Source organism: Salmo salar, chromosome ssa20 (assembly GCF_905237065.1).
Source record: "Salmo salar chromosome ssa20, Ssal_v3.1, whole genome shotgun sequence".
NCBI lineage: Eukaryota > Metazoa > Chordata > Actinopteri > Salmoniformes > Salmonidae > Salmo > Salmo salar.
Genome location: NC_059461.1, coordinates 34,734,513 through 34,747,256, shown reverse-complemented (window position 1 = coordinate 34,747,256; position 12,744 = coordinate 34,734,513). Strand labels below are relative to the sequence as shown.

The 12,744-nt window shown below is 43.7% G+C and overlaps 1 protein-coding gene across 1 annotated transcript in view; it reads right to left on the bottom strand.

The window, feature by feature from the left end:
* Nucleotides 1-6,708: 6,708 nt before the first annotated feature.
* Nucleotides 6,709-12,744, bottom strand: part of LOC106580493 (methylcytosine dioxygenase TET3) — a 71,384-nt gene continuing 65,348 nt past the window's right edge. The window contains 1 exon segment of the mRNA XM_014161626.2: nucleotides 6,709-12,687. Coding sequence (XP_014017101.2) covers nucleotides 11,015-12,687 — 1,673 coding nt within the window. The 3' untranslated portion in view covers nucleotides 6,709-11,014.

Below are 12,744 nucleotides of genomic sequence, written 5' to 3'. Positions count from 1 at the left end.
TTGTGCTAAACTCTGGCGGGCATACGTGCTGATCTGCCCTGAGTTCCCTCCAGATGTGAAAGTGTCTATTTATTTGAATGTATTCTATGCTTTTCTCATCTTCACATTTGCATGGCAGCTCAGCCCAGTGAATAAAATCATCATATTTTGCATATCATCATGCCTTGCCCCCTGCTCCTGGGCTCTTAGGGCCCAATTCAGAATTACTGTAGGAAATCTATTTATTTTTTACATGTTTTGATTTAAGCACTTCTCAGTAGTTGGTATTCAGACTTAACATATTTTCAGGTGGGTAACGGGCTTTGCAGATGTTGTTCCCTTGCACTTGCTGAATAAATTGAATTCAACCACTGAAGCCCTCCCACTTGCTGGCCAACAAATTTTCTCATGGAGTTTTTATTCAATAGTGTTTTCAGTACATTTATCTAAAGCCATCCCTTTAAATAGGGTTTACCTTTAATTAGGATTTCCGGTAACACACTCAGCGTCATAACCATGTCATAATATGTCATAACAGCTGACATAACTTGTCTTAACCTGTCATAATATGGTCATAACACTGTCATGACCCATATATTTACATCTGTTGTAGCATATATTGTGTTATTTTATGGTTGGTTATGACACCGCACAAGAGTGTCAAAACCCACATTAATTCAAATATGTTTTTTCTCAGCCAAGAAGTTTACTTTCATTTGAAAGTTTATTTATTTTGTCCCTTGTTGTGTTATAATAAATGTTTTACAGTCATGTTTTTTCATCATATTTTAAATAACTTGCAGTAAATGTAATTTATGACACTGTCATGAAGCATTATGACCATCCTGTGTCACTTTAATTCGACTAATAAAATACACTTTATGACACTGTCAAGAACCATTCTGACTATCATAATCATACAGTGCATTCGGAAAATATTCAGGCCCCTTGACTTCTTACACATTTTGTTACTTTACAGTCAAATTCTAAAATGTATTAAATAGTTTTTTCTCCTCATCAATCTACACACAATACCCCATAATGACAAATCAAAAAGAGGTTTTAAGAAATTTTAAATAAGTATTCAGACCCTTTACTATGAGACTCAAAATTGAGTTCCCATTGATCATCCTTGAGATGTTCCTACAACTTGATTGGAGTCCGCCTGTGGTAAATTAAATTGATTGGACATGATTTGAAAAGGCACAAGCTTGTCTATATAAGGTCCCACAGTTGACAGTGGAAGTCAGAGCAAAACCAAGCCATGAGGTCAAAGATATTGTCCATAGAGCTCCGAGACAGGATTGTGTCGAGGCACAGATCTGGGGAAGGGTAGCAGAGCATTTCTGCAGCATTGAAGGTCCCTAAGAACACAGTGGCCTCCATCATTCTTAAATGGAAGAAGTTTGTAACCACCAAGACTCTTCCCATAGCTGGCCACCCGGCCAAACTAAGCGACCCGGTGGTCACTCTGACAGAGCTCCAGAGTTCATCTTTGGGGATGGGAGAATCTTCCAGAAGGACAACCATCGCTGAAGCACTCCACCAATCAGGCCTTTATGGTAGAGTGGCCAGACGGAAGCCATTCCGCAGTAAAAGGCACATGACAGCCCACTTGGAGTTTGACAAAAGGCACCTAAAGGACTCTCAGACCATGAGAAACAAGATTCCCTGGTCTGATGAAACCAAGATTTAACTCCTTGGCCTGAATGCCAAGCGTCACGTCCGGAGGAAACCTGGCACCATCCCTATAGTGAAGCATGGTGGTGGCAGCATCATGCTGTGGGGATGTTTTTCAGCGGCAGGGACTGGGAGACTAGTCAGGATCGAGGGAAAGATGAACAGAGCAAAGTACAGAGAGATCCTTCATGAAAACCTGCTCCAAAGTGCTCAGGACCTCAGACTGGGGCGAAGGTTCACCTTCCAACAGGGCAACGACCCTAAGCTCACAGCCAAGACAACGCAGGAGTAGCTTCGGGACAAGTCTCTGAATGTCCTTGAGTGGCCCAGCCAGAGCCCGGACTTGAACCCGTTCAAACATTCCTGGAGAGACCTGAAAATAGCTGTGCAGCAACACTCCCCATCCAACTTGACAGCGCTTGAGAAGATCCGCAAAGAAGAATGGGAGAAACTCCCGAAATAGAGATGTGTCAAGCTTGTAGCGTCATACCCAAGAAACCGCGAGGCATCAGCAACAGATCATGTTCGTAGATGCATGTCTGACATCAATTTGAGCGCAACTGCAATGATAATTTAATATGGTCAATTTCAGAAAATGTTATATAACATAAACATACTGTTGACCATTAAGTTATAGTGTAATGGAATGATTTGCCTTGAGTGGTAGGTTTTGTTGGTTTTGACACTCTTATATACGTTTCATAATAACCAGCCATAAAATAACTACCGTGGAAGGTTTTGTGGTTTTTGACACTGTTATGTAGGTGTCATAACCAGCCATAAAATAATGCAATATGTCACAACAGGTCTAATTGTATGTGTCATGAGTGTGTTATGATGAAATTATGACATGTTATGACAAGTTATGTCAACTGTTATGACATGGTTATGACTTTGTCATAACGTTTTATGAAGCTGGGTGTCAAGTAAAGTGTTACCGAATGTTCTCGACCGACTCACTGGAATATACATTGAGTGTAATCTTTTATTTTTATTGGCCAGTCGGAGATACGGCTTTTTCTTTGCAACTCTGCCTAGAAGGCCAGCATCCCGGAGTCGCTTCTTCACTGTTGACATTGAGACTGGTGTTTTGCGGGTACTATTTAATGAAGCTGCCAGTTGAGGACTTGTGAGGTGTCTGTTTCTCAAACTAGACACTCTAATGTATTTGTCCTCTTGCTCAGTTGTGCACCGGGGCCTTCCACTCCTCTTTCTATTCTGGTTAGAGCCAGTTTGCTCTGTTCTGTTAAGGGAGTAGTACACAGCGTTGTAATAGATCTTCAGTTTCTTTGCAATTTCTCGCATGGAATAGCCTTCATTTCTCAGAGCAAGAATAGACTGACAAGTTTCAGAAGAAAGTTCTTTGTTTCTGGCCATTTTGAGCCTGTAATTGAACCCACAAATGCTGATGCTCCAGATACTCAACTAGTCTAAAGAAGGCCAGTTTAATTGCTTTTTTAATCAGAACAACAGTTTTCAGCTGTGCTAACATAATTGCAAAAGGGTTTTCTAATGATCAATTAGCCTTTTAAAATGATAAACTTGGATTAGCTAACCCAATGTGCCATTGGAACACAGGAGTGATGGTTGCTGATAATGGGCCTCTGCAGATATGTAGATATTCCATTACAAATCAGCCGTTTCCAGCTACAATAGTCATTTACAACATTAATAATGTCTACACTGTATTTCTGATCAATTTGATGTTATTTTAATGGATAACAAATGTGTTTTTCTTTCAAAAACAAGGCCCTTTCTAAGTGGCCCCAAACTTTTGAACGGTAGTGTATGTGGGTATAACTGACGGTGGCTACCGATAGTGGCTAATATTTAACATGACACAAATTGCAGTGAAACGTCTAAGCATATAATTAAAACATTCTAGAAATCATAAATCAGCTCGGTAGTTTTGGGGCTATAATGTCATTTGCAAATGGATACAGAAGCCTATAGCTTGGGTCTCCATATTTCATATCGGCAAGTTATAAGGCCAGCGTTTCATTTACTGTGGAAAAGGTGATATGTTGATATGCTTCAGTTTGCTGCCATGTTACTGGTTTCACTTGTCTTCAGCGATTATAAAGGTAAAATGCACTATATATACACAAAATGTATGTAGACACCCCTTCAAATTAGTGGATTCAGCTATTTCAGCCACACGGTGTATAAAATCGAGCACACAGCCATGCAATCTACATAGACAAACATTGGCAGTAGAATGGCCTTCCTGAAGAGCTCAGTGACTTTCAACGTGGCACCTTCAAAGGATGGCACCTTTCCAACAAGTAAATTTGTCAAATTTCTGCCCTGCTGAGCTTCCCGGTCAACTGTAAGTGCTGTTATTGTGAAGTGGAAACGTCTAAAAGAGCAAAAATGGCTCAGCCGCGAAGTGGTAGGCCACACAAGCTCACAGAACGGGACCGCCGAGTGCTGAAGCACATAGCACGTAAAAATCGTCTGTCCTCATTTACAACATTCACCACTGAGTTCCAAACTGCTTCTGGAAGCAAAGTCAGCACAAGAAGTGTTCATAGGGAGCTTCCTGAAATGAGTTTCCATGGCCGAGCAGCCGCACACAAGCCTAAGATCACCATGTGCAATGTCAAGTGTCGGCTGGAGTGGTGTAAAGCTCGCCGCCATTGGACTCTGGAGCAGTGGAATCGCGTTCTCTGGAGTGATGGATCACGCTTCACCATCTGGCAGTCCGACGGACAAATCTAGGTTTGGCGGATAACAGGAGAACGCTACCTGCCCAAAAGCATAGTGCCAACTGTAAAGTTTGATGGAGGAGGAATAATGGTCTGGGGCTGTTTTTCATGGTTCAGGCTAGGCCCCTTAGTTCCAGTGAAGGGAAATTTTAACGCTACAGCATACATTGACATTCTAGACGATTCTGTGCTTCCAACTTTTAGACAACAGTTTGAGGAAGGCCTTTTCCTGTTTCAGCATGACAATGTCCCGTGCACTTGACTGGCCTGCACAGAGCCCTGATCTCCTCAACCCCATCGAACATCATTGGGATGTATTGGCACGCCGACTGCGAGCCAGGCCTAATCACCCAACATCAGTGCCCGACCTCACTAATGCTCTTGTGGCTAAATGGAAGCAAGTCCCTGCAGCAATGTTCCAACATCTAGTGGAGGCTGTTATAGCAGCAAAAGGGGAGACTAGTTCCATATTAATTCCCATGATTTTGGAATGAGATGTTCGACGAGCAGGTGTCCACATACTTTTGGTCATGTGGTGTATATATAAAACAATTGTAATTTATATTTACGATCCCCTTATCCAAACGGAATACTCATTTATCTAGCTCATATCAATTTGTAAATTGCAGTGCATGAAGAATGGTGTTATTTCTATCCGAGAAAAAGAAAGTAGATGTTGTTTTACTTGGAACCGACAGGTTGCTCGACCTTATTCATCGTTTCATCGCGGGTAAAGGTGGTGTAATTATGAGGGAATAAAGTCAAGTTCAGAATATGGTGTACCTGTAGATACACCGTCACACCTTAATTTCTTTGATCTCCCAAAACAAATAGCGTTTGAATAGCATGCTATTCTCATGCATAAGTTCAACGTCAGAATACACGTAGAGGAAGGTGCATAAGCAAAGGGAATAACATTCCATTTGGAATTGGCCCCTTATTGCACAAGTATATGTGCAGACAGACAGACAGAAAGACACCTATAAAACATCATATTGCTGTGCTGCCCTCATGTGGACATGAAGAATTAACTGAACCATGGTTTGTGTGATTGTTATACTAGTTCAAAACTAATATACTATTTACTGTCATACAAGTCAGAAAGTATTCAGACTTTTTCCACATTTTGTTACGTTACAGCCTTATTCTAAAATGTATTAAATATTTTTTTCCCCTCATCAATCTATACACAATACCCAATAATGACAAAGTGAAAACAGGTTTTTAGAAAATGTAGCAAATAAAAATAAAAAACAGAAATACCTTGTTTACATAAGTAATCAGACCCTTTGCTATGAGACTCGAAATTGAGCTCAGGTGCATCCTGTTTCCATTGATCATCCTTGATTGGGAGGTGACCAAGAACCAGAGGCTCACTCTGGCAGCGCTCTAAAGTTCCTCTGTGGAGATGGGAGAATCTTCCAGAAGGACAACCATCTCTGCAGCACTCCACCAATCAGGCCTTTATGGTAGAGTGGCCAGAATGATGCCACTCCTCAGTAAAAGGCACATGACAGTCTGCTTGGAGTTTGCTAAAAGGCACCTAAACGACTCTCAGACCATAAGAAACAAGATTCTCTGGTCTGATGAAACCAAGATTTAACTCCTTGGCCTGAATGCCAAGCGTCACGTCTGGAGTTAACCTGGCACCATCCCCACGGTAAAGCATGGTGGTGGCAGCATGCTGTAGGGATATATTTCAGCGGCAGGGACTGGGAGACTAGTCAAGATCAAGGGAAAGATAAACGGAGCAAGGTACAGAGAGATCCTTGATGAAAACCTGCTCCAGAGCGCTCAGTACCTCAGACTGGAAGGTTCACCTTCCAACAAGACAACGACCCTAAGCACACAGCCAAGACAACACAGGAGTGGCTTCGGGAGTCTCTGAATGTCCTTGAGTGACCCAGCCAGAGCAAGGACTTGCGCTCGATCTAACATCTCTGGAGAGACCTGAAAATCGCTGTCCAGCGACGCTCCCCATCCAACCTGACAGAGCTTGAGAGGATCAGCAAAGAAGAATGGGAGAAACTCCCCAAATACAGGTGTGCCAAGCTTGTAAACCAATAAGACTCGAGGCTGTAATCACTGCCAAAGGTTCTTCAACAAAGTACAGGGTGAAGGGTCTAAATACTTGTGTAAATGTGATATTACATTTTTGTATTTCTTAACCAGTTTTTGCTTGTCGTTATGGGGTATTGTGTGTAGATTGATGAGGGGAAAAAAGTATTTAATCCATTTTAGAATAAGGCTGTAACGTAACAAAATGTGGAAAAAGTCAACGGTTCTGAATACTTTCCGAATGCACTGTATATAGCAAAAATGTTGATCATGACACTAATTATTTTCATTTTTCATTTTGTTTTATTATCTCGCAACATAAAACAATATTGTGGGTTGTACCACATACATTATGTATTCACATAGTACACCATACAGCTACAAAGAGAGACTGAACAAAAACAAAGAAACAATTCTTATTTTTTTTACATACTGCATACTTGACATGAAAAAATAGAACCATGAACAATCTTTAAACTCAAAAAGGAATGTAGCTGCCAGATGTGATGTTTTGTTTATTTGGGACAGGATTTAAGCCTGAGCCCAGATTGAGTCCAGCTTGAGTCCACCCTGAGCTCACCTTGAGTCCAGCTTGGAAGAGTGGGCAGATGGGGTGATCAATGAAGATCAGTACTGAGAGCAGAGTATACATCCTGATAATATTTGTGTGTGTGTGTGTGTGTGTGTGTGTGTGTGTGTGTGTGTGTGTGTGTGTGCATGAGAGAGAGAGAGCGAGAGGGAGGAGGGAGAGAGGAGCGAAAGACAAAGTATGAGATAAAAATAGAAAATATGTGAAGTGTGTATAGGTAAGGAGTTAGTGAGTGCATAAGTATGCAAGTAAATAAGTCTATGATGGAGAAACATGCAAGTTGATGTTAATTGTCATAAGTCTTGCCCTGGAGGCAGAATTGAGCTGTTTCCGCTAGATGGGCCAGCTGAAAAGTCATAATTGGCTATATCGTAGAAATGTTTGAAAACAAAAATTTGCTTTTTGGTCTTCAATTAAGGTAAGGGTTATGCATTAGGGTTAGCAGTGTGTTTAAGGTTAGGGTTAAGGTCAGGTTTAAAATCCAATTTTATGACTTTGTGGCTGTGCAAGCTAATGAACACCCTGCAGAGCTGCCTCCAGTACATGAGTAATCTCAATAAATGCCAACCTGTGAGAAACATCTGGAGTTATATCTTAACATTCTCCCATCACCATAAAAATGTACAACATACCCAAAAGAGTCATGTATAATAGCTTCCAGCACATACACTGCACCAAGTTTTGAATTAAGATAACAGTCTGTTCACTTCAATGTAATATGATTCTTCAATCCCCATACCAGTTAAAGCGAGAATAGAGTTCCTTTTCAAGTAGCTTATGTGGACGAAGGATTAATAAAAGTTGTGTATGAACTGTGTGAGTGGTTCAATTCAACAGTTTTCTTATTTTTTTATTACCTTGAACATGAATGGGAAATTCCCATTAAATCAGCACCGGAGTAGTTCCCCATCATTGAAACTGCAATATTCAAAGAAATAGTTTATCTTATCATTCTAAGAGCTCAGAAAAATATCAGTGATATAATCATGTCACCCCCCATTTTATTCCACAGTGAAGTTAGGGAGTAGCACCATAGCATTAGCCTCCCAAAAAATGTTGTACAAATAAAAAATGTATATATATATATATATATATATATATATATATATATATATGATCAGCACCCATTATTACATAGATCATAAATATGACTGAATCATTATAACTGTGTCGATCATGCATTGACGTTATTAAAGGGGGAGTTTGTTCTAACGGTGGGAATAGAATAGCCATATTCCCCCAGTCCCTAAATTAGTCAAAGTCCTGTTGGTCATGTCTGTGACAATCTACAACGACCAACAAAAGATATTACAAACTAAACTACCAGTTATTATCTGGTGTCTTCCATTAATACACTGTACCTTCAGTCTGGTACAACAAGTGTTAAGTTATCATGGTTTTCCATTACTGTTACATCTTTTACTACTGTTAAAATCACTATCATTGATAATACCACATTAAAAACAAGTTACGCTGCTGACAACCTCTCACCTCAGTCTAACACAATGGACAAGACAGACTGCTGGGGCTACACCTCACCTCTGTCACTAGAGTTCTCTCATACAAGCACTTCTGACAACTTTGATTCTGCAACTGTTTGATTCTTGTGTTAAAAAACAAGAAATACTTTGTTTCTCATTGGTTCTCAGAGTGGAATGCTAGATATCATACTCTGGCTTATAAATGGCCAGATTACTGATTAGGTCAATCTTTTCTCATGAAGGAAGGGTGGCTGGTTGGTTGCTGTCAGAGGTATCGTGTAGTACAGTACTTATGAAATCAGGTATCGTGTAGTACAGTACTTATGAAATCAGGACAGCAGTATTGAGTATACATCTACAGACATAACAACACATTGGAAATCACTGAGTTGTTTTCTGTTACTAAGGGCTGTCTGGCAAACTGACTGGACTAAAAAGCCTGGAATCATTTATGATTTAGTCATTATCCCTCAACAGTTAAATAATCTTACCTAAATATTTTAAATATGTACATTTTTTTTATCTCTCTCTCGAAAAAAAAAAATTAAAAAAAAATGAAGCTTCAAGTTGTCAATAATCTGTTCTCTTTTTTCTCTCAATGAAATCAAGATTAAAAGTGCTTTTATAAAATATTTTCTTCTGTATGTACAATTTCTATTAGCTATAACAAAACAAAAAAACAATAACAACAATCATCATCATTATCATGTAATAAATAATAAAGAAGTGGATTAAAATGAGTTTGTAGAGCACACGGGGAATCTGTGGACTAATTTTTATCATGTTCCTCTGACCTCAGTGGTGCCTGTGTGTGTGTGTGTGTGTGTGTGTGTGTGTGTGTGTGTGTGTGTTTGTAGCGTTTTGCGACCTTGACCAGTGTCTCGGCAACGTTGAGGTATAGAGAGCTCTATCTCGACCACTTCATAAGCACCAAGATTTCTCATCTCAAAAGTGAGCCCCAAGCAGGCTCTGGCTCTGACACGCAAGCAATGCAGAAGCAGCCATGATTGGTGAATAAGGATTTACTGGCTCTGTCGTGACAGTGTGTGCATAGAGACAAACCTTGCTCTGCTTCAAAACGACTAACAGCACCAGGCAGAAGCAGGACTCACTGACTGAGCCCTTTGTGTGTCAACATGTGTAGGGAAAGCACCAGTGTGTTTAGGAGTGCATTTCTGTCCACACACTATTCCCATCAATGTCTCCGGTTTCAGGGTAAAGGGCCTGTGTGGCCCGTGCTGCCTGTGGTCATTGGAAGGGCCAGACTTTGGCGGCCATGCTTCGGTGGTTTAAAGCAGTAAGGCATTGCTCTGTGCTGGCTGGATGACAAGAGCTTTCTGTGTGTGTGTGTGAGAGTTGGTGTCTGTGTGTCAGTGCACCATTTTACAGGGTCACTGCTGCCCTCTTGTGCTTCAAATAGAAAGCGCTCACTAATCCCCACAGGAGCCATAGAACTGGAGGGATAGATCTCTCAACCAACACCTGAAGGAAGATGAGGACTTCTAGTGCCTGTTGTTCTCACTATACATCTATGCTATAAGAGCACCCTTATATTCAGCATCTAGTGCCGTGAAGAAGAGATGGAGAGACTGATATCATCCCTGTAAAAGGGATAAAGATCAATGAAGCACCACAGCAGTAGAGTGAGACGGATCGGTGGGGTGAGAGTAAAATGGAGAGAGAAGAACCCTTCTCTTCACAGCAAGGCAGACAGGACAGGAGTTGGTTTAAAAAAGGCATGACTTTGGGGACGTTACTGAAAACCTTTCACTATGTGGGATGGTTCAGAGAAGTTTCTGTGGGTTTCTCTTCACTCTTTTGGTCAAAATGAATGATTCAAATGTAAAACATGTGTATGTCATGCTTGTTGGAAAGACTGTCTTGAAGAGCCTTGCAGTGCTGAGGAAGGCCTTTCTCCAAGTACAGTTACAAACATTTCAAAAGCCAAAGAAAAAAAAAGAAAAGGGCAGATTTACAGAAATATGGGAAAAAAGCAAGACAGTCCCTAGGTAAAAAAAACACAACTTTAACAAAATAATAATTAATAACAACATGAAAAAACAACCACATCAATAAACAAACAAATCAAATCACCATCTTCATAATAATAATAATAATATCTGTAATAACAACATTGACAGTAACAATAACAATCGTAATAATATTGATAATAATAGTAATAATTTGGAGGATCATTAAAATTCTATGAAGAAGGAGAAGCAATGGAGTCCCTCCCGCAGAGGAGAGAGAAAGAGCACCACAGGCAGTGTGTCTGTCTGGTCCAGGGTCGGGCCCAAACTGCTGCCTGACATGAGGTAAAAAACAAACAAAACAAAAAGAGGAATCAAACCAGTAGTCCCCCTCCTTCCAGCCTAGAGCACCAGAGCGAGAAAACAGAGCAGGAGGAGGAGAAGGACGGAGAGAGACACAGGACTAAAAGAGGGGCTGAGATACACATCTCTGTCCTGCTCAGCGCGCTCTCCCTCCACCAGCCTGTGTGTCCGTCTGTCTGTCCATCCTCACACAAAGTGGCTGTAGGGCCCAGTGAGTGTGGTAAAGGCATAGGGGGACACAGTGACCGTGGAGGTGGTGTGGTGGGTGGGGGCCAACCGCGTCACCGTCCCCATCACTGGCCCCTCCGTGGTCTGGCCAGGCCCCGGGCTGGCCCCTCCTGCCGTGGCCCCCAACTTGCGTTTCTTCCCAGGTTTGATGTCCTCGTAGGGCAGCCCCAGTAGTGCTGCCTCCTGCTGCCTCTCTCTAGCCCGCTCCGCCAGCATCTTCATCTTGGCCTCCCAGAGCCACTGGCCATGGCAGGGCTGGTTCATGTTCTTGTGCTGGTAGAACACCAGGGAGATGCGGGTGGGGTGAGAGCGGTCGGGCCTCTTGAGCGGCGTGGTGGCGTGCAGCTCACGCCGGGCACACTCGATCAGGATGGAACCGTGGGCGGGTGCCACCGCCACCCCTCCGATGCTGGGGTCCAGGAAGTTATGCTCGCTGTCCGACCACTGCTCTTCCTCGTCCAGGTCACAACCTCTCTGGCTCTCGACGTCGCTCGGGGTCTCGGCCCGGTTAGGGTCACAGCAGGTCTCTGGGGCTGGAGACTGTGTACCTGCCATGGATCCTCCGAAAGACTTCCAGGCCTTCTCCTGGAGACCTAGGGGGGTCGAGCCCCGACTCTCGCCCGCTTTGGAGCATATCTTGTCGGGGAAGCCTCTGGCCGGGCTAGGGCAGTACCCAGCAGGAACCATGCCCATGGGCCAAGCCTTAGGCTGAGGGCTGGGAGCAGGGCTGTCCCAGTGGCGGGGGGTGCCGGGATGTGGGGAAGGAGAGGGTGACGGGGAGGGAACAGGGGAGGCCTTGGGGGTGTTGGGGCCAGGGTAAGAGTTCCACTGCTGGGTGTATGGGGAGGGCTGTTGTGGGGGATGCTGATGCTGGGAGTATGGAGACTGGGAAGTCTGGTGAGGTCCCTGCTGGTGGAGCTGCTGCTTGTCTGAAGTGAAGGGAGCCTCCGGGGGGCATGGTGGTTGGAGGTTGCCTTCCCAGCTGCCTGGTACCATACTCCCGTTGGGCTTGTGCCCGGGCCAGGGCCCTTCAGGCTGTGGGGCGGGGATGGGAGTGTCGGGACAGCTCTGGGTATTGCCCCCCTCATACACTGGCACATCCATGGGCTCCTGCTTGATGACAGGGGTCCCTCTGTGGGAGGGCTCTGAGGAGACTGAGGAGGGACGTGATTGGTTGTAGTCAGGCTGGTGGGGGTGTGGGTAAGCGTTGCATTGGTGTTGGTTGGCTGGGTCTCCATGCTGCTGCTCAGGGAGGCCTGGGCCTGAGTAGGACTGTGCCAGCCTGGCCTGGAGGCTCTGAATGTCTGGCTTCTTGTCCACAGGGCCGGGGGAAGCATTGTGCCCTGCGTGATGCCAGGAGCTGTTGCGGCCCTCGTAAGTGAGCTCATGGGGGAAAAGTGTGTTAGGGTTGGGGGGAGAGTTGTAATAGCCGTAAGGCAGTGCTGAGGGTAGATTGGGGTGGTAGCCATTGACAGGGCCTGTTGGAGGTGGAAGTGGAGGGGGCTGGCCATTGGAAGGGGGGCCTCCCCGTGCGTAGTAGCCAGGGTGGGAGGGGTAGACGTGGTAGGGGTATTGGCACTGGTCCATTGGCTCCTTCTTTATGGTGGGCTTCACCTCCTGCTTAGGGATCGCTGTGGAGGAGAGTAGGCAGAGGAGAGAGGGGTGATAAGACATGAGATAATCACTTG